Source organism: Colletotrichum orchidophilum, assembly GCF_001831195.1.
Source record: "Colletotrichum orchidophilum strain IMI 309357 chromosome Unknown Scaffold_45.1, whole genome shotgun sequence".
Taxonomy (NCBI): domain Eukaryota; kingdom Fungi; phylum Ascomycota; class Sordariomycetes; order Glomerellales; family Glomerellaceae; genus Colletotrichum; species Colletotrichum orchidophilum.
The window spans coordinates 1-26,613 of NW_019173001.1; the positions used below are offsets into that span (position 1 = coordinate 1).

Sequence of the window (26,613 nt, forward strand, 5' to 3'; positions counted from 1 at the left end):
TAACAGACCTGGAGTATTCTACGGACAATGTTCTGAAATATGTGGAATATTACATTCTTCTATGCCTATAGTAATCGAATCAGTAAGTTTAGAAAATTTTTTGTCTTGACTTTTGTCACAATAAGTGCCCTCCTCCGGGGCGCATGCCCGGTTGGCCGTGGCGCAGAGGGCGCTGCCTGAGCAAGCTCAAATCATTGACCAAAAGAGCTTCAATGTCTTGGAGGTCGTCCCGCCTCCTTTGGAATTCAATGCCTCGTCGGTAAGGTCCCTCCCAGACGGCTGAAAACCCCCACCCCCTCCCCCCTCTCCCCACCTCCAAGAGTGAGTGAGTGAGCAATTGACTTTATGGACATTGCGTATAGGAGTTTCTCTGGCCCGGCGTCACGCATGAGTCTCTCACGGAGAAGCCCTTCCACATCTACGACCCAGAATTCTACGACATCATCGGCAGCGACCCATCATTGACGCTGATTGCGACTTCGGAAACGGACCCAATCTTCCACGAGGCAGTGGTGTGGTAAGTCAAGACTCCGGCGGCTAGCCCGCAAACCTAAGGTAGGAGTTGGTAAACTCGTTTGCTAAAACAAGGAGAGCAAAAGGTACCCTCCCACCGAAGAGGTCTTCTTCGTCCAGAACGCCGGACCCCCGGAAGCAGGCACCGGCCTGAAAAAGTCCTCCATCGTGCAAAAGATTGCCCTGGCCGACGCCGAGGCCCTGCGCAACGGATCCCTGGGCACCAAGGAGGTCAAGGTCGTCACCGTGCCCTCGAACCCGCAGGTCATCAACCCCAACGGTAAAGAAACACACACACACATATCCCAGCTTCCAATGTCTGGGGTTTAGATCTCACTGACACAGATTCATCCCAGGTGGAACGAATTACAAAGGTCAAATCATCTTTGCAGGTGAAGGCCAAGGCGACCGCGTCCCGTCGGCGCTCTACCTGATGAACCCGGTTGAGCCATACAACACCACAAGTTCGTTCGCTTTCCGGATTTTCCTTTGCATGCCTTCATGTATCGTGTAATAATAATTTTCGCCCCCGAGCTGACCCCATTTCCCCCCCGCAGTCCTCGTCAACAACTACTTTGGCCGCCAGTTCAACTCCCTCAACGACGTCGTCGTCAGCCGCCGCAACGGCGACATTTACTTCACTGATACGCAGTATGGGTACTGGCAATACTTCCGCCCCGCGCCGGGTCTGCCGAACCAGGTGTATCGCCTGAACCCGACGACCGGTGCGTTGACTGTGGTCACTGACGAGTTTGTCTCGCCCAACGGTATGTTTTCCCACTGCCGCACACTCCTTTACGTGTTTGACCGAGGGGAAGCGTACATTACTGTGGTTGGAATGTGGCGCAAGATTGCTAATCTCCTCATACCAGGCATCACCCTCTCCCCGGACGGCACCTACGCCTACGTAACAGACACAGGCATAGGCCAAGGCCTATTCGGCACGAACTTCACCAAGCCAGCAACAGTGTAAGCACAATCCCCCCCCCCCTTCCCCTCTTCCTCCTCCTCCTCCTCCTCAGCCGTACCCCTCGGCATCTATCCTATCCCACAACCCTTCTAAACCCCCGGCACAGCTACCGCTTCGACGTGAAAGAGGACGGCACCTGGGAAAACCGCAAAATCTTTGCCCACACATCCGCCCGTCTGCCCGACGGCGTCCACTGCGACTCCAAGGGCAACGTCTACGCCGGCTGCAACGACGGCGTCCACGTCTGGAACCCGTCCGGAAAGCTCATTGGCAAAATCTACACCGGCACCACGGCGGCGAATTTCCAGTTTGCTGGTGATGGGCGCATGGTGATTACGGGACAGACGAAGCTCTTTTATGCTACTTTTGCGGCTTCGGGAGTTGCGCTCACGTAGGCGTGCGTGCGGCCTTGGCAATGTTCGTCGGGAACAAGATATTGATTGTGCGGGAGCCGTCTTGATGACTTCTTTTTGAACGGAATTACTACATACAGACATGTGGATACAACGGAATACTTGTGTTTTGAGGTTCCATGCTGGGCGATCAGATCTGTCTAAAAGATTTTCACCTGGAAATCAACACTCTAGTGGCTTTAGTGTATTCGATCCAAAACACCAGACAAGTGACATGATGAAACTCTGACTTTGCTTCATCCTGTTGATCTCATTTCTCATTGGATATCCAATGGCTGCATGAAATACAGCATCCTCCTATATCTAGTCTGGATGTGGCAATGGCACTACGACAGTATCACCAGAATCCAATCAACCTATTCAAATGATATCCAATCTTTACAGGGTCGTTACTACCCGTGAAGTGGGTCTGTCAAGGTCTTCAGCCACGGCAAGTCGTTCGTGTCGACATTTGGATCTTGAACTTTGGTGTCCCAGCCACTCTGCGAAAGCTGTTAGTCCCACAAATGTCTATGTTTCGCGAATTGAACGAACCCAGTCCAAGTTCATGGCTGAATCCACCCCCTTGATGGGGATTAGAATCGATTCCGAAGAACTCGTAGTTGGTCCATATCCCCACCGAGCAGATCCATCTTGATCCACCCATGTATTTTCCATGGTTTGTTGAGGCATATACGCCGGTATAACAGGATCTATGCGGATTAGCTGGAGAAGCGGCATTCGCGCTTGCGGGGCAGAGCCTACGGCATGCGAGTTGGTAAGTCGGGCGTATACCCATGTCGGCACCAAGTCTCCCATTTGAGCTGGCTGACTCGGGAGCGGTCTCGTAATGTTCACCCGTAGACAAGGTGAGCATGCGAGACAGGATCTTGAAAGCCCGCGTGGCTTCGGCCGAGTCTTTTTGGTTCGATTTCCAAATGTCTCTGGACGTCTGCAGAATGGAAAGGAGAGACTCCTTGTCAATGTGGATTCCAATCGTGTTACGACCTTCCGGACGCAGTAGATGAGATAGCTCAAGGCAGAGCATCATGTCTGCAAGGAGGAAGTCGTGGGTGCTTAGACTAGAAACAAACCAGCGCTCACGTGAAAGACGGCCCCCGGGCTTGTATTCCTCATTGATGTTGAATTGGATCTCCAAAATCTTGGTTGCTGCATTGATGCAGGCGAATCTGGAGTGCGCGAACCGAATATCCTTGCGTCCAAGTGTGAAGTAGCGACGATGGAGGACTATGCGAGCCTTCAGGTACATGAGCTCGATCCAAAGCCGCTGCATGATTAGGTCGATTGTATCTTCGACGGAAAGAGTAAATGATCGATCTCGTAGGACCGGGGGGATTTCTTCGTGCGCTCTTTCCAACCGCTCATCCAGGCGCATGACCTCTCCATAGTCGGGACTGTCGCGATCTGCCATGCGTGAAACAATGTCGCTAAACACAACCACAAGCCTAGACTTCACGATCGTATACATCACCGGGGTCCGCTCAATCTCGGTCATCGGTCGCTCGGGAGGTAGCCTGACTGTGGCCTCGTCGAAGTCTCTATCGTGGAGGTTTTGCGGTAGACCTAGTTAAGTACGTTAGCTTCGCAACATCACCCAGGAAAGGACGCTCATACCTGTATCGAAGTAGCGAGACTGCACATTCGAGGGAAGACCGAATTGAAAGGCTACGAGAACGTCGATTTCGGTGACGATTGTCCAAAGACGCTTGCGCATCTCGCCCTCGAAGACTGACATGCCCTGGAAGTGGCTGGGGTCTCTGTGCATCCCTGAATGCATTGCTAACCGAACTATAATGGACAGAAGAATGGCCTGTTCTACGTCAGTTGGGCCGGGAACTCTCTAGAAATCGGACATGAATAATTACATACGGTGCCTTGCTGCGCATCGACCAGTCGGAGGTACTCTGTGCCAAAGTAGAGCATCATCGTCTCGACCTTGTACTTACCAGGCGTCGTGTAGTTGTCTAGCGCCAGACATCGCGCGCAGTGACGGCGGTAAATGTCGGCAACATAAGCTGCTGGCCCCATGTCGCCGGGGACGGGCTCGTCTGCTCTCAAGCAGAAGAACGCAGCATGACTTATCATGGAGAATAAGAGCCCAAGCCACGTGAGCGAGAATTGACTCTCATCTTCCCAGAATTTATGCAGCTGGGTTCCGTAAGCATCTCTGCTGCAATCGAGTGGGGCCAGTAATTAAATTAAATCCTCACCTCTTTCCAGAAAGTCGGGACATGAAACATGCCTATTCGGGGGTAGACCCAATCAGTAAGATGCGCGGACACTCAAGCTTTCAGAACGTACACAAAGCAGGTTCTTTTCCTTCAAAGAACCTTTTGATCAACTTATTCGTGGTGTCTTTGGGTGGCAACAGGGCCATGAGGGTAGTCTTGTTTGCCGTTGGGAATGCTCCCGAGAGAAGAAAAGGAACGCTAGGTTTCGAGGCGGCGTTGCCAACGGACATGTCTTCAGGCTCTTCGGCATCAAATATCGCACATTTCCTGGCTTTGAAATGCGTGGTGAGCCTAGTTATCTTGGGTGAACTCAGTATGAACGCCTTGAAACTCCTGAATGCTATTCAAGACTCACATCATTGAGAATGGCCTCCCAGTTGGCAGCATCCACGTAACGTAGCCTGTCAACCATAGGACCCGCAGTTGTCGGCTCTGTGATTCCCATCAGACCTGGAGTTTCGGTTCCGCTGGAGGGCTGCATGGCGTTGACACTAGACGCGCTAGATTCCGAGATCGGGTTTCGAGGCATGTCAACTTCTCGATTCCGCATTTGGCCGAGTTCCTCGGTCAGACGGTGCAACTTGGCTTGCAAAGCCCCCATTTCGGCAGACTGCGGTGTCTGATGGCGAAGAGCCGCATGTTCGGAGCTCATTTCGGGTCCTCCTCTGAGCAGATATGGCACGATGACACAGGAGCTGGTAAGGCCTCGCTTCTCGCACTGATCGCAAGGATCTCCGCGATTGCATTTGCGCCTGGGCATAGGCGTGGCGGTCAGAAACAGTCCAGGCAGTTGGCTTGGAGATTGGGACTTACTTCTTCTCGCGGCATATTGTGCAAGAGTATCTGACACGGGTGCGCTTCTTGAAGCCCTCGTAGTCGGTCGGGTCAATGCCTGTCGCCTCGCTAGCCATTGGAGTGTGAGTTGTTGGATGTCGAGAACATCTGAGTCCAGTGCGACAGACTCGTCTCTCTGTGGTTTGCGACTGCGAAAGCGATATTCGGCATCAAATCTTGAAAAGACATTCGACTGAGTGCAGAGCGAAAATTTCGGACGATTCTTTCCGGTAGCTCGATCTTTAGATCAATCACGTTCCCTGTCGACTGCCGCCGATTACAACCCTTCAATGGACAAGTATGCCAGGGGTCCTGTCATGTTAACGTAAGCAGGCCTGGCCATACGGCGTCCACCACCAGGCTCGATGCAGACATTGCAAAGGCCCAGAAGAAGTAACTAACGTATGGCGACAAATCAAGATGTCACGCTTGACGGCAATGGCCACAATCAAAAGTCTAGGTCTGGCGATACCTAGCCAAATAATGGGGGAAAAGACCACCGTAGGGCTTGGCGAAAATGCCGTTCCTTCATCGGAAGAGGTAGGTCCAAGATGCTTGGCCTCCAATGTCTTGGGGGACAATGAGCGTCGTTCCAACCGTCCAAGGTCTTGGATGACAAAGGCCCAGGCGGTGGGCATCGGGTTGAAATAAGGTTGTCATAGTCGATATCGACCGAGGCCGAAGTCGCCAGTTTGTCCGAGGAGGGCGGCTGGTCTAATATGAAGGTCTTCCGGTTGAACTCAAATACCGCATCCTTATTTGGTCCATGTCTCCCATTCCATCGAATCTGGAACTTGTCCAGAAGAAGCGTCTGACGACATGCAAGTCTGGTGTAACCTCATTCGCGTAGATCCGATCATGTTGACTGGTCAAAGGGTAAGAACCCCCGGAGTTGCGTTATCTGGCGCAAGGTCTGGACACGAATACCTGACATGCAAGCGGCGGCATGTGCTGCTATTCTGCTATTAAAACCAATTTCCACCGACAATAGGTAGTCTATGAACACGCATTGGATGGTCTTGGAAAGGGTTACCCACCTCTTGGTCAATTATCGAAAGACCTGAACCTTGAAATGTGCCAGGGACATGAAACCGCAAGTACTGAAGCGGGAGAGGCTGTGATATTGCAACGTTGCTGCTGGACCTTATCGGTGCATTGCTTAATTCGATTCAAACTCTTCTGGGCGATGCCACGCGAAGCAGACGAGACTGGAGACGGGGCACGTACCACATTCAAATTGAGCGCGGTGTGCGGTGTGCGGTGTGCCTGCTGGAGACTCGAGCAACCTCACCCATCGTCACTCATAGCTCCCCGCGGGGCGTTAAGGTCCTTGGTCCACGCCCCGTCCTGGCACGTGGAGGAACCCACCGTAGCACCTTTCCTAGGTCCATTGGGCAGCCAGGCAGGTCCACCCAATAGAACGCCGTTGCTCAAGATGACGTACACAGGCTGCCCCACCACATTCCTCCACTGAAAGTCACCGTTGTTGTCGCATCACGACCACATAATCCTCAACTCAAAACCGACGACGACGACGACGACTCCTACCCGCACTGCTTCCTGCTTGCTCTCTTGCAACGATTGAGACCGTCAAAGTAACACGCAGATGTCAGAATCACAGCGTTCTGCGTGGTCCTCCCGCGCCGACGCCCTTCTGCGACCTGTCGAGCGCCCGGTAGGGTATTTGAAGCGCGCCAGCATCGCGGCCTCGTTTCCCATCCGCGGCATCTGGTACTTTTTGCGGAATAAGGAATTCTACCCGCTGTTCCTCAGCCGCCTGTTGCCACTGTCCATCATATCCTTCCTGGTCTACTTTATTTTATTCACCTTTGCTTTCCTTCCCCAGTTTGCACTTCTGGCCATCTTCCATGGATGGGGTGCGTGGGTCAACGCAGTGGTACTGGTTCTCGGAGAGGGTCTCGTCGTCATCCAAGGTCTTTTCGAGGGATTTTTCGTCGACGAGTGTCGAGTGGACGTTTTTGATGTGAGTTGACAGTGTCGGCGCCTGCGACATGCTCCTTTCGTTGCGCGGTACTGACCATTCCCCCCCAAGGCCACACTCATCAAAGAGTCACAGACAGACCTCGTCGCTCCCCACAGGATCCTCTTCCCCGATGCCCCCACCGCGGTCAAGATGCTCGGCAAGCCGACGACCCCCGCCGCCTTCACCCCCTGGTCCATGATCCAGATCATCGAGCTAATAGTCTTCTTACCCCTTAACTTCGTCCCGGTAGTCGGCACCCCGGCCTTCATCATCATCACTGGCACGAGACTGGGCAAACTGGCGCATTATAGATGGTTCCATCTGCGCGGACTAACCAAGAAGGAAGCCAAGAACGAGATACGAGCGAGGACGTGGGAATACGTTTGGTTTGGCACAGTCGCGATGATTCTGGAGTTGATTCCCGTGCTTTCCTTCTTCTTCCTATTGACCACCTCGGCTGGAGCTGGACTCTGGGCGGCACGGATTGAGGATGACAAAAAGAGGGGGGCTGTAGATGCTCTGATCGGAGAGCCTCTGCCACCACCATCACCACCACCACCACCCTACGAGGATGATCCAGTCTAGTAGCATGGCTAGAAAAATCCGTTCAGTGTCTGCGTGCCCTGACTTATCAAGCATGCAAGCATCCCAGGCAATTGAATATTTCACTGATCCATTCTAATCCATTTTATGGTGTCATCATCTTCTCGGTGTGTATTCATCACGACAAGCACACGCACCATGGAGTCGTACACTCTTTCCTGGTGTCGTGAGGAGCAGCATGTTGACCTCTTTCCATTTTCATTGTGCATCCAAAGTACCTACCTTACCTTCGGTACATAAATTTGGTCCAACCTTGCCATGAGATGGTGGCGTGATTGCACCTTACCTTCCTCCACCGATGGCTCCCGCCTGGTCTGGCGTGGAAGGTGCTCCTGGTCCCTGCCTCAAGCTCTTCCTCCTCAAGGGGAGGTATTTGACCGACATTGTGCTCCTACCTCCTGCCTCCTGCCCTTCCTTGGAACCCATGGCAAGATGTTGCGTAGATGAGTACGTACCGAACCTCAGGGCGCATATTGAAGGTGTGTTAAGATACCTAGGTACGAGGGAAAGAACGTCTGAAAGGAGCCAGTTCAGTGCCCTTGGGATTCCCGAGGTACGCACCTACACGTGAAGACTGGTGTCTACAGGATTGTTAGTTGTTGTGCATCGCTCCGTCTTCTCTTTGGGTTTAATACGAACTTGACAAGGAGAGAGAAAACAGTTAACTGAGGAGGTAGCCTCGAAGGTCATTGCAGGAAATTATTTTACAGCTCGTCGAGGTGAAGCGGGCCCGTCTCTCCGCGATGCTGCCAATAGGTCCTTCCTTCCTTCCTTCTTCAGTTGAGAAGTACATCGTGTGTGGGGCTGCGTCACCGGCCACAGCTCGTCCCCAGAACTTCATAACAAGAAGGAGAGGACGATGGCTACCTTCATACCCTCGGGATCTGTAAGATCCTCTCCCCTTCTTCCTCTTCCTACTTAATCCTCCAAGCCCCTCCTCATCTCTGTCCTCTGCTTCTTCTCCCCTCTATCCTCTCTCTCCCCTCTTCCGCTCCGTACCCCCTCTCCCTGCACCGTCATTCTCTCTGGTTCTTGTCGTCTTCGTTCTTTGCGTATTCAATCTGCTCAGCGTATCCTACGTGCTCTACGTGTTCTTCCTACACCTAGATCCAACATCGTCGATTGCCCAAGATGCGGGCCTCCCTCTTTGCCATGGCGGCCATGGTGTTAGTCTTTTCTTCCTCCTGATTTTCAGTCGATTCCAAAGCTGACACTCCCTCACAGTGCTGGAACGTATGCCCAGCCCACCTGTCCCGTGGCGGCAACCACCACGGTTTTCGTCACGGTCGACTCTAGCAACAACCCTGGTCCCTCAATCATCGTTCAGACTGTCACTGCAACCGTTCTTCCCCCTGCCCAGTCCCCTTGGTCCCCTGCACAGCCTGCTCAACCCAGCCTTCCGGCCACTCTCACTGTCACCATCGACAGATACGATCCCCCTCCCGGCGGATCTCAGTTCACTGGTCCCAAGCCTTGGGAGTCTTCCTCTGCCACGGCTGCTCCCGTCACTGTTGTCACTGCTACTGTCTACTCTCCTGGTTCCGCTAATCCCAACGGTGGTTCCCCTGGCTCCCCTGCGTCTTCTGGTAATTATGTTCCTGGTAGTCAAGAGACTGCCACCGTAACACTTTCTGGCCCTCCTGGGTTTCCCTGGAATCCTTCCCAGTCTGCCACCACTGACTGCCCGTTTGCCACTGGTGGCCCCAATGGCTCAGGAAGCAACACTGCGGGTGTCACGGTCATCACTACGACGCTTTACAGGACCAACGACAATCCAGGCCAAGCGACCCCCTCCGTGGACTCTGTTGTTGCGTCCTTCACAGTCACATTCCCACAGCCTGCTGCCACTGGATCTGTTCCTGGATCTGCCTCAACCGGCGCCGCTGTCGATCCTGCGTCTGGCGAGTTGTTCACTTACACTCTGACTGCGCCGGCCGCCACTGGGCCTGCCGTCACCAACGCTCCCTCTGGCCCCGGCAATGGGGTTTCCTTTACTGATTTCACCACCACTCTCTACCGGACTCGGCCTGATTCTGGCCAAGGCACACCTGTCGTCGATACAGTTGTAACTTGCTTCACTGTCACTTTCCCTCCGACAACCGGCACTGGCCCCTTCACTGGCATCCCCGCGGCTTCGACTGTTGTTCCAGGAAACCCGGATGGCGGCTCTGTTGGCACCACCACTCGCTACGTTCCCACCATGGTCCCTGGCCCCGATGGCTCTTTGAGCTACTCCATCCAGACTGTTGTGTCGACTTCCACAGCTCCAGCCCCCGGCTCTCCTTCTACGGCTGGCTCAGGTGTCACTACTGTGTATATTCCTGCTAATCCTGCGGGTGTCACCACTGTGGTTGCCCTTTCTGATTCTGCGGGCATCCCCACTAGAGGGCCTTCAAATGTTGTTACCACGACTCTGTACGTTCCTCAACCAAGCGCGGGCACTGGCGTCCAGCCAACAGATCCTTCGGGTTTGGGCTCTGTCGTCGTATTCACCTTGACTGTGCCTCAGCCTCCCGCCAACGGTGCTGTGACTTACACCACCATACTTCCCAGCATCCCAGGAGACAATGGTTCTGCTGGTCCCAGCTCTGTCTCAGTTTCCACTGCTACGATTATCCTGACAGTGCCGACGCCGCCTGCTGCCCCTGGAGACACCATCCCCTCTACGATTCCCGGCGGTTACGGTGAACCTGCCCTTCCTGGAGCATCTGGCCTTCCCTCTGGCGTGCCTGGATCTTCCAATCCCTCGGCTGGCGTTCCCGACTCTGGCACCCCAGGCTCAGGCACCCCAGGCTCAGGTAACCCAGGTTCAGGTGGTGGTTCTTCTCCCGGTCAGACCTCCGTCATCTCTCCAGTTGGCTCCGGAGCTTCTCAGGGCACATTGGGAGTTCCGGTTACAGTTACAATTCCCGCGAGTGGTGTTAACCCAACAGATACGAATGGCCTTCCAGGTGGCTACACTAATCCGGCTCAGTCTGGCATCCCCCCTTTCGTGCTGCCCGGGCCACAGATCACTGTTACTGTCGCTCAAGGAGCTCCTGATGGAGGCAACCCAACTTCCGTTGCCGGCGTGCCAACTTCAGCAATTGGTAGCTACTCTGTCATTGTCGATCCTGCAACTGTTGCCACTGGTCCTCAGAACTCACCTTCTGTTATAACTCTTTGGCCGGTCGCATCTTCCATTGCCTCTGCTCTTCCTGGCGCTGCAACCTCAACCTCATGCACCAGCTCCGAGTCGACTGGCGTTGCATCCACGACTGTGCTAACCAGCAGTTTCATCAATGTCGTCGCTGATGAAACAACCACATACACGTTCCCCTACGAGTCTCTTGTCACCAAAGTCGACACAATCTCTGCATCTGCCACGAATGTTGCCATCACTGGCGGTGCTGTCACTGGAGGCGCCGGTGGCTCCGCCGTTGTCTCTACCATCATTGGTGTTTCCACTATCCTCGGCATCTCTACCATCGCTGGTGTCTCCACGATCGGTGGCCCTGCTGTCACCGCCTCCACGGCCTCTGCCCCTGCTGTCACTGCCTCACCTGCCGTCACTCCATCTGTCTCTACTTGGCAGAGCGTCGTCGTTCAGAGCTCTGTCGTCCAGGTATTCACCACTGGGGTTTTCACCTCCATTGTCCAGCCCGGCGGGCTTCAGAGGCGATACATCAACACGACAGCGACATCCAGCACGCCCACATTGACGCCTGTGGCAACTCCCATATGCACTGGTACCACGGACGTTGGAAACCTTGTCCTCGATGTAAGTTGTCTCGCTGCCTTCGTGTCGCTCACCGACTGACTTCTTGCACACAGTTTGATGACGTTTCCCCCGGCCCTCTCTTCAACCCTTACCATCGGTTCTGGTTCTCCAAGGGTTTCCTTGCTGGTCCTCCCCCGCTGATGCCTTTCCTTCCGTCCTCTGGCGGTCGTCTCGTGGAGTTTGTGCCCCCGGTTCTGTCAAACACCTCTTCAGATGGTGTCTCTGGAGACACTGCGCAGATCGGCATGGGCAAGCTGGCGTCTTCTCCTTGCTTCCAGTTTGATTACTTCGGCATGAACTTGGGTTGCCATTCCACTTCCGACATTCCCAACCAGCTCTGTGTCTTCACCTTCACTGGATACAGATGGGATGCATCCAACGCTACCGAGACAGAAGCCGTTAGCCAGCAAGCTTGGGTCAACGCTTGCAACCAGTCTTCCGGCTGCCCGCTGACTCCCTTCTCGGCTGTCGATTTCACTGATCTCAGCTCTATTCTCATCACTCTGCAAGTCGACAGCCGGCCTCAGGTTTGGTGGTCGGACGATATCCGGGTCGGCTGGAGCAAGAATGACTGCGCGACTGCCAACTGCCGACGACAATTCCAGCCAGAGATTTCCCAACTTCACAGTGGTCCCTCCTTTTACTGGACCAGCTCTGGCCTGAGGGTTCTGTCTTCATCCAGAATCAATCGGGGTTGAGTGTACAGGAGAACATGATGATTACAAGAATGATTGCAATGATGGCGGATTGAGAACTGTTGTGTTGCTACACCATTTGATCCGAATTTCTTGGGCGGCTCATCGCGAGTCGGGATGTGTGCTGAAATGACCATGGGAGAAAGGACCAACTACACCTATGTATGCTATTGCTAGTATTCTACATGAATGATTTTGGAGGTCCCATACCTGACGTCTCGGTCTCATCTGGCTGCCTTGCTTTGATTAACCTGTATTGAAGCCTGACACCAATGCTTCAAATGCGAGCCTAACTTGAGCATCAGCTTAGTGGCGTTGTGCAGCACGAAAGCAACGGTTGCCAGGACATTAAAATAAGTTACGTGACGGGAGATCCTCTACTATTGCACACTCTGCTGCGTGCCCGTCTCCTGCACAACTGTACAAAATTATTTGAGGCGGTCATTAAGCAGAGCCAATGGCAGCTGCAAGCATCCAAAAGACCAAGACCAAACAGATTCAATCAAGTCTACATCAAAGCCCCATTCTACCAATGTTACTTGCAAGCTCTTCGATTTCTCGCGCATGCCTCACACCTTCGGCCGATGAGTGATTCCGGCCGCCGACCGGAGCGTTGCATTCCGGACACACCGTCTGCTGCATCGCCATGCCGCACTCGCCAATGGTGAAGGGATGCCCGTTGCGGCACGTGTACCAGTGGCCCGTTCCCGAAAACTCCTTGCTGATGGCCGCGTACACGGCCCGCATCTCGTCGGTGGGTACCTCGCTGTAGAAGATTCCTTGGTGGAGCATGCGGTTCGCCGTCTCGAGCTCGGACATCAGCGTTGCCGTTGACGGGTACTGCTGGATAATGCCTTTGGCTAGTCGGAGATGGTCCTCGCCGAGTTTGATCATCGTTTCTTTCGCGGAGAAGCCTTCTGGATTAGTTTCTGGCTTAGGTGCCTCTTGAGTGCCTGCCGTGGTCGTCGACTCGGTCTCGTTTGGGGGGGCAAAGTAGCAGAACATGGCGAGAAAGATGTGGCCCTCAACCTCGAGCCGATGAAAATTCCTCGTTCGGGCCATATGAATCAGTCGCTCGCAATCCTTGATATACGGCATCGCATCGACATGGGCGGACTTGGCGCCCTTGTCATCCGTGTTGTTGCGGCACAGGCTGATGTAGTCGGACACCAGAAGGAGGTCGCACCGAAGTGAGAGCGTCATGGCTTCCAACAAGGCACCCATCTGGATCGCGGACTCGTCAAACGAGAAGTCGCTTGTCTGCCGCCGCTTGTTCACATGCCAGACCAGGTGCGCCACGCGTTGGTACGGCTGCTCATCTCTCCTGACCGCTCCGAGAAAGTTGGTTATCTGGTACCGGAGCGTCCTCAGGGCCTTGTGTCGAGTATCCCCAGTGAGTTTGAAGAGATGGTTCATTTGCTGCTGCCGGGATCCCCTGAGAGCGAAACCCAATGGAGTTGTAGGGAAGCTGAAGCTGCTATTTTCCATCTTCCGCAGGTCATCTTGTGCTGTAAAGAACGTATCAGCCAGCCTTTGCTTGATGCCATGGGCCAGTCCTCGAGACATTTGATGGCATCGTGGAGGTGACCTGAGTGGCAAGGCCCAGTACAAGCATGGCCACATGCCAGTCGGCGGTCGCACCGGAGTTTGCACCCACCATCCAGAGAAAATCAAAGAAAATCCTCCGGTTGTGACACAAAACTTCTGTTTTGATTGTGTCGCGGGCATTGGAGTTCCAGCTTGCTGCCAAAGTTGCCGCCGTTTTGCAGGATATCTGTGACTTGGGCCCAAATCGGGACATTGCTTGAAGTATGCGAATTGACGATGATGTACATGCCGTGCTTGGCCCGAGATAGAAGAACATTGATGCGATTGGACGTACTGAGGAATCCGCACCTCTTCTCGTTGTTGCTGCGGACGAGCGGCACGATGACAACATTGGCCTCCTCGCCCTGAAAGTTGTCGACCGTTGCGGCTCGAACACCGCTCAGGGCGTTTGTTTTTGCCGCTTTCTTCAAATTCGTGGAGCCGGCTTCAAGAGGTGTTGTAGAAGATTCCATCTCGGCAAGATCATCCAAATCTCGGTCGTTTAGCACGATCTGCATGACGGAACTGAGCTTTTGTCGCAGCTTGTTCAGTTGTCCTAAATAGGGTGTCAAGACGGCGATTTCCTCAGACTTGTACACACCCTGCCTCAGCAGATGGGACACAAGCCCTGATACAAGCTCAATCTCGAAATTGTTGGAATATGAGGTCTCAACAGAGCACTTGTCAGGCTTTCGCCCCGACTCGGGGCTCTCGTGGTGAAGCCAGAAGAGCCTCTTGGCCATGCCGGGGATTTCGGGATAGTGTCGGACATCTCCAGAGTCTAACAAAGATGGGTACAATGTGGATCGTACAAGTTCCGCGATCGATGGGTGCATCTGACGTTGCGTGTCGAGAATACTGAAGGGAATAGTAGGGGTATTGGGAGGCGGATGAACGAGTCTTTCAAACAGCGACACATCCAAGGAATACTTGACGCCCGCCGGGTTCGCCCTTGCAGTCTCCAGTCTTGTATCTGAGGGCGTAGCTGAAGGTGGTCCCCGATTAGAATGGCATGCTCGATAGTCGGAAGGAGCGCGGTCAAAAGATGGGCTTCGAGAACTTCCCCCGCCTCTTCACACACAAGAACTTTGCCGTGCACTCGTCGAAGAAGGACAAGATTGGCGACGAGCCCAGTAGTTGTAACCCCAATGATATTCGCATTTTGAATACATCGCAAATCGATGGAGCTCCTGATCTTGCTGTTGCTTTCTTTATGTTTTTGGTATAAATTGCGCACCCCCGACAGTTGCTCAAGCTCTTCTCTCAGCGCTTCATCGAACCAGTTTTGGTAGAGCAGGATACATTCCTGATGGTAAAGGTCGGATACTCTCAAATGGTACAGGCGACTGAGCGGGCGCGTAGTTTGATTGTATAAGCCGCCAGAGAGCCATTTCTTGAACACATCCCCATGTGAGTAGGATACTGTCTGCCACTCGCCTTCGTCATCAGAATCCGGCAGAGTTGGCCCCATCAGCTCTTTGTGCTGGACAGGATGGTGTTCGGCAGGAAACAAACGAATTTTTTTTGTTGGTTTTTTGGGACCTAAAATTCGAAAGCCTTTCAAGAACCTCGTTGGCGTCGCTATCCAAAGTCTCAATGGAGTTGTAGAGAGCCCGGCCTTCAGTAGTCGTGCGGGTCATGTCTCGAGCAACCGCCCTCAAATTCACAGGAGCCAGCCTCTCGGATCTGGATCGAGAGCCAACGCGAATAATAGTTGGCATCTCGCCATCCAAAAGATGTTCTAATAATTGATCCAAAGCGTGGTTGGTGTAGCAGACGCACAGGATGGGTCCCAGCTTCGCTTTTGATTCATTGGCAAGCAACACTTTGATGAGTGCTTCTCCGGTGTAGCTCCTGCCCGTTCCCGGAGGGCCTTGAATCATGGCAAAGGATGTACTCAGGGAATTGAGGATGGCCTCAGATTGAGTAATATCAAGGCTAGAGTGTCTGCTGAGACCCGATGGGTCGATTGTATCACCGGGCGCGTATGAGAGTTTCGCACCATCGCTTGACAGACAGCTCATGTCAAAGGAGAAACCCGGACGCCTAGAGTAAAGCGGGGGGTGCAATATCCGCTGGTCGATTCCCAGCAAGAAGCATTAGTACCTCTTGGAAGGGAAGGTCCAGCGTCCGTGACATGTTTTGCAATGCCTTCAGAGGGGGGACGAAGGAAGGCAGTAGGATGGAAGGGAACTCGAGAAGACGACGGTGCTGGCGGGCGCGCATGGTCTTGAACCACCGAAGAGATCTCTCAACCTCGTCAACGCTTGTGTCGACTAAATGGAGATATACGTAGGCGTGATTTCCGTCGTCGGGCAAACTGTAACGTGGTCTCTTCTCCATATCTTCCTTCTTGAACCTGCTGGTTCTCGTCTTTGAGCGTTCTGATGGTCGACCTTGAGACCTGAAGAAAGAAAATACTGCCCACTTCATCGACAATGCAGGCAAGGGCCCCATCCATGAGTGTCTTTCCTGCCCACCAAATGGCTCGTTGCGTTCTGTCCAGACCTCTAGTAGATGGGGGTTGCTGAATTTGAACGATGAACTCAAGAACTGACCATTTATCGAAGGCAAGGTCAACGGAAAGAGCGTTTTCATATGCTACGACCCTTGTCCGAACATCCCACGCCTTACCATTTGACTCCACGGTCGTGCGGATAGCGCTCCGCAAATCGTGAAGCGTGTCCTCGCGTAAGAGGCGGAAATATCTCTCCAGCAAACCTTGCAAATGATGTTTCGCGGGATTGGCGACTGGCAAATACTCCTCTCGCGAAGACATCATCTCTTCGTGTGTAGGCATAAGTTTAATACCCGAGATATCTTGGTGGTCATTATCATGGCGCTGACGACGGTTTGAAAGTTTCCCAGGCAAGTCCTGGCTGAGAGTGAACTCAGCCATGGCACTGGAAGATACAGAGACATGAGCGGCGTCAGGCAGAGTTTGACCGATTCCTGGCCAACGGCAAACATAATCGACGTGCCTCGTTACTTGCAAGGTATAGAAGTCGCTTTCCGCGTTGCCGAAACATCCAAGCGCAGCTTCATCCCATCAACAATGGGATGGAAGTCAGTGTTGACAACGTTCGAAGTGCTGGTGTCGATGACCTTCGCCAATATGTCGCCCAGGTGTCCCCGGATCCCCCGCCGCTTCTTACGTGGTGAGCTGGGGTGAGCGTGGGTGAGCGGGTTGAGCGTGTGGGTAATGAATCGGGTTACTTCAATTCGCCTAATTACTACGTATAAACCTCCTACATACATTCTATAGATATTATAGTACGTTGACGGGCGGTAATCCATTTCCATAAAGAATACGACAAGGGACTAGTCTATCTATAATCTTCAGTATTTACAGCACCGATCGTAGTATGCTTAGTATTTGATACCTTCTCTATGTACCCTAAAAGGTAATACCGTTCTATGAAGCTTATCATCTTTATTATCGCGCGATATTACAAATTATATCGGGTGTAATAGATAACCTATAACTAATTAGTTGTGTTATTATTACACTTTTCGCAATAGCCTATAACCTATATACGGTGGTGGCGATAGTGTTGCCTACTAACGCAATGTGCTTTATGTCTTGCTCTCGGATCTTTTATAGTTGAGCCCTCTCGCGGCCGCGAGCAGCCCATTTAAAGCAGAATCAATGTTGAGAATAAGATTGTGCTCAAAATGACCTCTGCGGACGCGAGCGGGCGTGGTTCGACAGTTTGATGCTGTTTTCAGAAAATCCGTTCTCTCTTTTGTTGATATTATTCTTTGTTGATGCGAGAGGGCATGCTCCAATCACCTTGATGCCATTTCCGAACATTTTACTTCCGCCTTGGGTCGGTTTTTTTTTTTTTCTTTCTTCTTTCCCCTCCGATTCCATGCTGTTGGTTCATCGAACGCAGGAAAAGTATTTGTCCGGGCATCGGGGTGTTTTCCGACCAACAACTTGACTGGCTACAAATTAAGCCCCGCTCTTTTGAAAGGAAACTCTGGCAAGTATTCTGTCTATCTACCACTCATTTTAAAGAAGGGGTTTCCACCAATGGTCAGTCCGTTCGTGGCAAAAAGCCAACGATTGATATAGTGAGCTGTACAGGATAATCGCGATGTCGGATGCGAAGAGCCACTGTCGTTCGGATCCTCCGGACGTCTACATCATGCAGAGTGAAAGCTTGAAGCATTGGGAAAGCATCTCTGCCGACGTCAGCGGCATGCTGGGTGGTGTGCCTGTGGTGGACGGTTTCTGTTCCTTCAACAAAATTGACTTGCAAGGTTCGCGCGCGTTTCTGGCAAAGCTGGGTATTGGTTTGAAAAACGGTCGATCCAGGGTCAAACTTGCCCTTGAGGGCGGAGCAGGGTAAGTTCCACTAAGAAGTGGCCCGGAACGCGTCAATAGTACCCTGGAAGCTAACCACTTGGTCGAGATTTAGCATTGGCCGCATCACCACTGGACTGCTTCTCGATATTGCTGAGCAAGTTGATGTAGTGGAGCCGATCGCTAGATTTACCGCTTCTTTGCAAGAAACCTCTGGCATTAGATCCATTTACAACATCGGCTTGGACAGATGGCACCCAGAACCAGGCGTTAGATATGACTTGATTTGGACTCAATGGTGTCTTGGACATTTAACCGACGAGCAGCTAGTTCAATATCTGCAAAGATGCGTAACCGCTCTGACGCCGGGTTGCGGTCTTATTATTATTAAAGAGAATTTAAGTACAAGTGGCACTGATGCCTTTGACCATGTGGACAGCAGTGTCACAAGGTGCGCCGCTTACCCCGATTGTCGAAGCTGGTGTGATAAGCTGACGCATATCCAGGGAAGATTCCAAGTTCCAAGCTCTATTCAAACAGGCCAACTTGCGGATTGTCAGGACTGAAATGCAAAAAGGGCTTCCAAAGGTTCCGCAGAGAAAGTTGCTTCCTATCAAGATGTATGCGCTGAAGCCGCAGGAATGAAATGGAAATTGATATTCCTTACTGTAACAGACCGCATGCCGAGCTCACTTGTGTCACGGTTATTGTATTTAATATCATGACGGCAACAATGCAACAACGATCGTCTACTTATCGCAGGTATCCAGAAGAATGCATGGCGTGGAGAGCCTTTTGACGAGGCTAGCTAGCTTCAAATACTTCATCCCTTCCTATGGTGACGGTTGAGCTCGCGACACAGGAGATCGCATGGCAGACTTACGACCAGAGTTGCCAGTGAAAAACTGACAGAGTTTCCCTAGGTGGACAGATCAACAGTATGGCTGCTGGCAGCATAATGGATATGGAATAAGGGTGTCAGATACACGAAGTCTATTTAACACAACACTACTGAGTTTCATTGATAAACGAGTAAAAATCTTGCTTGGATGAGAGTTTCCACCTGACAGACGCAAGTTGGGTCCAGCCCAGCCCAAATCCCGTCTTAATGTAAGGGATCGGCCACATGCCCGCCACTCGTAGCTAAAATAATCTAGCTACTTTCCGGACCACCCAATCCCGGTCTGCGGCTCCGTCTTGTACGTATCCACTATCACCGACAACCCTTTGTCCATACACATTCATCTATCCAGCAAACTGTGCTTGAATCATAACGGCACAGTCATCTTCTGTCCCTTCTCAATCACAAAAGCATCATTGTTTCATAATGATCGCACTCGATGGCTTGGTGTTACAAGAGACAATTCACGTTGATCGCGTGAAGAAGAATGATCGCCATTCGCCTACGTAGATTGTGCAAATCTAATGCGAATTCATCAGTCGGGTCTTGACAGAACCCTAAGCAGTATGTGGATTTCGCACTCGGTAGTGACGTCCCCTGCCTAGAATCCCAAAAGATCCAGCTCCAACACGTGATGAACCAGTTCAACTGCCGCGCAGCGGAGACTGTTCTGTTGGTACTGCCTTGGCTCAATCGACTCGCAAACTTTTACCTTGATTTGGGCACAATTCTTAACATGGCTAAACGAAAGCCTACCTACAATTTGCAAGAGATGGAGGAGCGGCTGGGCTACCTTGTAGACCCAGTCGCTCATTCCAATGAGAATGGCCGTCTCTACACTGACTTAAGACCGGTCCCCCATGAAATTAATCGGAAGACGTTGCGCGAATTCGAAGATTTTCAAGCAGGGAGGCATCTCCAACAGCCAGACCAGGAACGTCACGTCACATTGGTTCGTTCTCCTGCAGTTGATGATGAGATAGAAAGTAACCATATATTATTAGGCAGTCAACTACAATGACGACGTCGTCACAATCACTCGTCACAACACTCCAGGATATTATGCGTTCTCCATCGATCTAGATTATAGGTTCAATTTTCGCATGCGATTCTTACTCAACCGAGACGAAGGCCGACGTGTGATAAACGTTTCCAAGGTACGTGTTCATGACATTGAGTGGCCATGTCTCACCCGGTGTAGCTTCGCATAAACATTGAGACAAAAACGAATGGAAGTCTGTTCCGCCTTCCTCGTGAGATCCGAGATCGCATATACACATTGGCAACTCCGCATGGACTATGGCGCATATCGGATGTCGAACGATTCGACCAAGTTACCTTCGCTGAGGCTTTGGGTGATCCGTCCGGGTACTACTACCCCCTTAGTACGGACATCACGCACTTAAGAGTCAGCAAAGCCATGCGTCGCGAGGCATTGCCTTTAGCTTATCGCAAGACAAGTTTCGAACTTGACGATCTTGACGACTTAGTGAAATTCCTTCTCGCCATTGGAAGGATCGGTCGAGCAAACATTCAATCTATAGAATTTCCCTGGGAAAGTCGCTCAGACTTGGAAGAAAGATGGAATATGGGCGGCTTGAAGGATGACAACTTTGTTAGTTTGCCAAAGTTACACGTCACAAGGTGTATTCAGCTGCTTCGAGAATGTACTAGGCTGAAATTTATACGTCTGAAGATCGAGGAAGATGCTCTGGCGGGTATACCGTCGTCTGTCTTCCAAAACGACGAAGGCATTCGAGGATTACTGGAGCTCCCGGCCACACAGAAATTGGCTGTATGCGATCTCTCTGGCTTGAGAATCGAGCATCCCATGGCGACATGGCTGCAATCCCAAGCCATCAGTAGGTAGACACCTTCATGGTGCAAAGCAGATACAGAGCAGAGTTTTTTGGCAGAACGTATTTTGCATTCTGTATGATAAGTTTTCCAGACATCAGGACTTTCGTATTTGTGCTTGTTCAGACCAGTAGATATTGCGATGGGCCAGGAAACAAATAGTTTACTCGGCTATGTACCCGCCTGTCCCTGAACCAGCCGAGCGACATCATCCAGGCCTGGTTCGAACATCATACAAACAACTTCCACCGCGTCGCCTCAACCAGTCAGGGGATACTCGGTTTAAATGAAAGTCGGATCTCCCATCACATGATCATTCACTTTTAAAAAAAATCGTTGTCGAAAGTTTCAGAAGTCAGTATCATCGAGGACGCTTTCGGTTGTTTTCGAGGATTCTGACCACACACCAGACATCTTTTGGGCAGGAATTTCAATATGAAACAATACTGAAGATCAAAATCAACTCATTGAGACAGTCTAGAAGCTTGGATGAGATTCTTTCTTACGTTGCGGACTCAAAAAAAACAAGCGCAGAGGAATCGTCATAACGGCTCTCATATTGACAAGTTGAGGTCTCTCGTCTACAATAGCCTGGTTCCTATTGAGAAACTAGGGCAATTCGTGGCCCATGCGACGAAAGCTGTAAGATCATATGAACCCTGGGCTACGCTCTAATACAGCTGACAAAATAGACTTCTCCTCCCAGTGAAGCAATCTTTGCGGCCGTTGGGTATTTAAGACATGTAAGACCCTCACCTAATTCATTGTTCATACATCTTACGTTGCAGGTCGCAAATGCAGTATCGGATGGATATGACAAAGCCATGACCTTTCTTGAGGATCTCAACTCCTACCTCGATCGATTGAAAATCTTGGAACATAACCTTCCCCCATTTTCAGAGCTGCAGAGAGCCATAACGGAGGTTTTCATATAAAGCCATAGGTCCACGCAGCAGCTTCAAGAAGACTCTCTGCATGAGGGCCCAGGCACCAACCAAGGAAAGCCTCAAAAGTTTATTGGTCATCTTGAACGTATGATTCTGAGGCTCCTGTACTTTCTGCTCCGCTTCAGGGCTTGTGACTCGTCGTTGGACGGGGATCCACCGAGTGTTGATGTGAGACTGGCATGGCGTTGCGAGACCATGCAGTGCAGAAGCAGTAGGCCACCTGAGCCAAAATAGGCGGCTGCTCCTACGACGAATGAGAAGGCGATGTGGGTTGGAGGTCCAAGACAGCCATCAAAGGTAATCGGATGCCGGGGAGAAGTTAGCCCAACGGCCTCTTGATTGGCCTCGGCTGCGTCATGTTGCGAACCAACATTGTGCTGCGGCCGTCTTGCCGGGTGTTGGGGGGCGGAGACGCAAGAGGGTCGACAAATTGGCCTTCAGATGACCGAGATGCTTGGAAATGGGAAAAGAAAAAGTCGATTATTACTGGGATGAAGTTGTTGGGATAATTGAGGGCGAGAACTTGCGATACAATTCGGCTTTGCAGCTGTCAAACGTTGGGTTGAAGTGCTCGGGCGGATGTAGGATGCCGGCCGTGCCTGACTGCTTGAATAAATGGGAGACGTCCTCTCCAAAACGAACGATTACCAAGTAATTCCAAGCCAACAATGTCAGTTCCGGCCCCACCCTCTGGCTGATTATCTCGGCAAGATGGCTATGGCTTGGCAACAGCTGGTGCCAGCTGGTATAGCATCAAATGCCATGCTCTTTCCAATCCAATTCGGTGCTGCACCTGCTGCAGTCACCTCACCTTACCCCAACACCCGTGCACTGTAATTTACCACATTCATAAAATCATGCTAGAGATATGTAACTATCCTGATACCAATTACAAATTACCTTACTAAAGATCATCCATAACTAAAGTTAATAATTAGGATTTAAGCTTAAATTAAAGCTAAATTAAAAAAAAAAAAAAAGATTTTAAACATTCTAATAAAAGATAAGAGTATATATATAAGACAATAGGAACATAATTCTATTATGAATCGCTGTAGTGAGCTTAGTGTGGGTGGATAGGGGTAGGCCGAGATCCTGTGGGGGGGGTTCAGCTGAGGTGTAAACCGCTGCACCTGACCATTTGCTTCACCATGTATCTCATCGTCTACCATTCAGTCCGAAGGGGGCTGAACTCCAGAGAAACAACAAACGATCGGGGGCGCATTCATGTCGCCAAAGGAATCCATGAGAAAGTTTTCCAATCCAGTTTCGGGGCCCGTCGCCGAAGCGGCTTCGGCGCGGAACAGCTCCGACCAGTAGCCACAACCGGACCCGGCCGAGTAAACGTTCATCTCCGTGGGCCCCTAAGCAGCCGTTTTGCCGTTTGTCTCCACCCATTCGCGCGCAGATTGGCGACCCGGTGTCTGAATTCGACATAGCCAGCATTTCGGCTAAGCTCTCGGGCAATGATTTTCAGTGCCCTTCACAACCAACAATCGCAAACCGCATGCGCGTCGAGGGTTGTCGAGCTCATCCCCACTCACTGTGCCACTCAACCCCCGGATGGCGTGTGTTCCCAAGTGGATGCTCTTTGTTCTCAACCCCGGCCAGAATGCAGCTTGCTCGCCCGCCCGTGGCCGGGGGTCGACGCCGGGGTTGTGATTGATAATTCCTCGCGCTGCCATGACTCAGGCAAACAGCGCCGCTTTGGACTATGAAGGTCTAAGGGGGGGGGGGGGGGGGGGGCGGGGGGGGTGGGGGGGGGGGGGGCGGGGGGTGGTGGCGGGTGGCCTGAGGCGCTGCGGTGAGGGGGGCGCAGGGGCGTGGTTGCGTGTGGGTGGCGTAGGGGGGGGGGGGGGGGGGGCGCTTGAGGGTTGGCGTGCCGTTGAAATAGGTTGGTTCTGGGACGACATTCTAATTCACCTACCCGTTTCTCTATTCTTCCTCATATCGGCCAATTGATCGCGTCAGCTATTGACTATTGAACAGAATTTCTGTGATTTTGGCGGCACCGGCATGACAAACTCGAGAAAGATTGTGAGCGAAGCCGCCCAAGTTATCGAGATCGGAGGAGACCCGTTCTTGGCGTTCGTTTGGCGCGCTTCTCTGGAATAGGGGAATCATGAGCACCCCCTCTCACACCGCCCATGATGTCGAAAAGTCCAGGCCGCAGACGACGGGTTTGCCCGTACGCGACGACGCTGATTTGAAAGAAGCTCTTAGTGGCGGGGGAAAGGCAGTGCCGTCGTCTTCGTCGGACGACGACCGGCCGGACGTGGTGGCGCTGGGCACGGACCCGGGCACAGGGCACGGGACCGAGTCCGAGGCCGGCGGCATCGTGGGCCGGGTGCTCAGCCGGGCTACGTCTAGGTCCAGTGTAACACCGAGTCCGCCTCCAGACGGGGGTGTCACCGCGTGGATGGCCAGTGAGTTGTGCCGCATACCGTGAGAGAGAGATCACTATGACCCTAATTCCTTTGCCAGTTTTCAGCGCCCATCTGGTTATTATGAATACCTGGTGAGTTTATTACCTCGACACAAGAAGTGGGTTCTGCAGCCAAACTGACAACCGCAGGGGCATCGTCAACTCCTTTGGCGTCTTCCAATCCTACTACACAACCCTCCTCTCTCGCCCACCCTCCGACATAGCCTGGATCGGCTCCTTCGAGGTCTTCCTCCTCTTCTTCATCAGCACCTTCAGCGGCCGCCTCACCGACGCAGGCTACTTTCGCCACCTCTTCATCGCCGGCTTCCTCCTCGTCTTCCTCGGCATGCTCGCCACCTCCTTCTGCTCGCAGTACTGGCAGTTCTTCCTCGCCCAGGGCATCTGCCTGGGCATCGGCAACGGCCTGCTCTTCTGCCCGACGCTGTCGACGGCGTCCACCTACTTTGACAAGAAGAGGGCCCTCGCGCTGGGGTTCGTGTCCATCGGGAGCTCTACGGGCGGTTTGATTTACCCCAGCATGGTGCGCCAGCTGCTTCCGACTATCGGGTTCGGCTGGACAATCCGCGCTATTGCGTTTGTGCAGGCGGGCACGCTTGTGATCGGTTTCATCTTCCTCAAGCCCAGAGTCAAGCCTAGGAAAGCGGGGAGCATCGTCGAATGGGCTGCTTTCAAGGAGTTGGAGTACACATTTTACGCCATTGGTTCATTTCTGGTAAGATCGAACATATCCCCTTTCGCTCAATGTCGGTCTTCCATATTCACAATGCCGCCCCGTGTCACAGAACTATCTGGGCGTATTCTTCGCCTTTTACTACTTGTCCTCCTACACCCGCGACATCATCGGGCTTAGCTACAACTCATCCCTCAATCTGCTCCTCGTCCTCAACGGCGTCGGCATCCCAGGCCGTATCCTCCCAGGCTACATTGCCGACCGCGTCGGCTCAATCAACACCATCATCCCCATGTCCCTCTTCTCAGGCATCCTAATGTACTGCTGGGTCGCCGTCTCGTCGACGGCAGGACTCTACGCCTGGACGCCCTTTTACGGCCTCACCGCCAACGCCATCCAGAGCTTGTTCCCCTCGGCGTTGAGCCAGCTGACGAGCGATCCGCGGAAGCAGGGTACACGGATGGGAATGACGTTTACCATTGTCAGTTTTGCCGTGCTGACTGGGCCTCCGATCGCCGGGGCTATCATTTCGGTTGAGGGGGGGAGCTATGTCGGAGCCCAGGTGTATGCGGGATCTTGTTTGCTGACCGGCATGTGTTTTTGGGTGGCGGCGAAGATGGTGAAGACAAGGAAGGCCGGCAAGGGACTCCAATTGTGGGCGAAGGTGTGATGAAAGCATAATGAAATGGAGCTCATGGGGGGCGGGGGAGGTTCGATGTGTCTTTTGCGACATTCCTCTTCCTACATGTACCTTATTAGGAATGTTCGATATACAGAGTGGGGTGTGAGTTTGATGCTACACCTAGATAATTCGACCAGTCACATAAGGTAGTCAACTAATGTAATTAATCAAGGATGCCGCCCACCAGTGACTGGAACAGGGCTTTGATATTCTCGCAACATTCATGAACACCTCAAGCAAAAGCACCTAGCCAACCTTATTCCTCATGTCCTGCAACATTCGGCATGCCCGTGGCAATAGATCCCTCAGACAACCTCAGCTTCTCGGCCTCTTCTCACGAGCAACCTCGAGTCTTAACAGCAGTCAGCGCAAGCGAGAATCCGATATCCAAGTGGCCGTGCCCTGCCCCGTCAATCCCGAAGCCCTTCCGCTCGCAAAGAATAGCCGGATCCTCTGGTTCCTACACCTCAATGAGAAATTTTCCCTCTCCAATAGCATGGATTGTTCCAAGTGGCATATGTCCCGCCTCTGACCGCAACCAATGCGAAATCCCAGCATCCTCTCCATCTCCTGCCTCTCGACTAAACCCAGAAACTCCTCCCGCAACATATCCTCCTTGAGACCGAGAAAAACCTCACCCGGAGTAGGAATTTACCAGTAAACTCTGCCCGGCGTCAAGTAGCTTCACCAGCATGTTGACGCCATTTCTCACGACAGTCGCGGATGTCGTGAGAAGTAATCTACCAATGTCTTGATCAAGGTAACGTTATTATAGTTGACTTGTTAGAAGACTTGCTGGACGGAGTAGTCACACAAACACACAACCACACTCACTTCCTCCCCCCCTCTCTCTGTCTGGGCAGTAGTACAGGAAATTCCTTACTAACAAGCTCACAAGTCGAAGGCAAGGTTCTGAGAGTGAGATGGGTGACAAAGCCAAGCAAAGACGAAGGGCATGGCATTCCTCGCAGCATATCCGCGGATATAGTCTCTCCAACAAGACATACTCCCATGAAACACGTGGCGCCTGCACCGGAAAGTCCACTCAACGTTGCCGGCGCGTTCCACAACGGTGCCAAGCAGTCAGAATGTCGTGCATAATCCGACCCTGTGCCGCCAGCCACCGGCCGTAAGTCCGGAGAACCAGCCCCCGCATCCCAACCCCCACGTTGCCTCCGGAGATGTCAGAATCGTATGCACATAAGGCAGGC

The 26,613-nt window shown here is 52.4% G+C and overlaps 7 protein-coding genes across 7 annotated transcripts; 5 read left to right on the forward strand and 2 right to left on the reverse strand.

Annotated features, from left to right (window-relative positions):
• Positions 1-61: 61 nt before the first annotated feature.
• CORC01_06125 (D-lactonohydrolase) lies at positions 62-1,878 on the forward strand (the record flags this gene model as incomplete). The annotated part of the gene is made up of 8 exons (XM_022617767.1): positions 62-82; positions 167-259; positions 363-517; positions 600-793; positions 870-977; positions 1,071-1,280; positions 1,386-1,482; positions 1,590-1,878. 8 exons carry the CDS (start codon positions 62-64, stop codon positions 1,876-1,878), a joined length of 1,167 nt encoding a protein of 388 aa, XP_022475653.1.
• Positions 1,879-2,288: 410 nt separating this feature from the next.
• Positions 2,289-5,038, reverse strand: CORC01_06126 (fungal specific transcription factor domain-containing protein; the record flags this gene model as incomplete). Its single annotated transcript, XM_022617768.1, has 9 exons — positions 2,289-2,378; positions 2,431-2,588; positions 2,641-3,459; positions 3,511-3,706; positions 3,766-4,044; positions 4,107-4,138; positions 4,198-4,426; positions 4,483-4,879; positions 4,941-5,038. The coding sequence occupies 9 exons, from the start codon at positions 5,036-5,038 to the stop codon at positions 2,289-2,291; spliced, it is 2,298 nt and encodes a 765-aa protein (XP_022475654.1).
• Positions 5,039-6,567: 1,529 nt separating this feature from the next.
• On the forward strand, positions 6,568-7,530 carry CORC01_06127 (uncharacterized protein; the record flags this gene model as incomplete). Its single annotated transcript, XM_022617769.1, has 2 exons — positions 6,568-6,945; positions 7,015-7,530. 2 exons carry the CDS (start codon positions 6,568-6,570, stop codon positions 7,528-7,530), a joined length of 894 nt encoding a protein of 297 aa, XP_022475655.1.
• Positions 7,531-8,679: 1,149 nt separating this feature from the next.
• Positions 8,680-12,006, forward strand: CORC01_06128 (uncharacterized protein; the record flags this gene model as incomplete). The annotated part of the gene is made up of 3 exons (XM_022617770.1): positions 8,680-8,714; positions 8,773-11,308; positions 11,362-12,006. 3 exons carry the CDS (start codon positions 8,680-8,682, stop codon positions 12,004-12,006), a joined length of 3,216 nt encoding a protein of 1,071 aa, XP_022475656.1.
• A 377-nt stretch (positions 12,007-12,383) lies between these two features.
• Positions 12,384-16,372, reverse strand: CORC01_06129 (uncharacterized protein; the record flags this gene model as incomplete). The annotated part of the gene is made up of 7 exons (XM_022617771.1): positions 12,384-12,421; positions 12,579-13,511; positions 13,886-14,575; positions 14,761-15,073; positions 15,159-15,506; positions 15,697-15,949; positions 16,149-16,372. The coding sequence occupies 7 exons, from the start codon at positions 16,370-16,372 to the stop codon at positions 12,384-12,386; spliced, it is 2,799 nt and encodes a 932-aa protein (XP_022475657.1).
• A 1,318-nt stretch (positions 16,373-17,690) lies between these two features.
• Positions 17,691-18,544, forward strand: CORC01_06130 (uncharacterized protein; the record flags this gene model as incomplete). The annotated part of the gene is made up of 3 exons (XM_022617772.1): positions 17,691-17,941; positions 18,015-18,350; positions 18,406-18,544. The coding sequence occupies 3 exons, from the start codon at positions 17,691-17,693 to the stop codon at positions 18,542-18,544; spliced, it is 726 nt and encodes a 241-aa protein (XP_022475658.1).
• Positions 18,545-23,726: 5,182 nt separating this feature from the next.
• On the forward strand, positions 23,727-25,390 carry CORC01_06131 (major facilitator superfamily transporter; the record flags this gene model as incomplete). The annotated part of the gene is made up of 4 exons (XM_022617773.1): positions 23,727-24,030; positions 24,089-24,122; positions 24,180-24,762; positions 24,833-25,390. 4 exons carry the CDS (start codon positions 23,727-23,729, stop codon positions 25,388-25,390), a joined length of 1,479 nt encoding a protein of 492 aa, XP_022475659.1.
• Between the last annotated feature and the right edge of the window lie 1,223 nt (positions 25,391-26,613).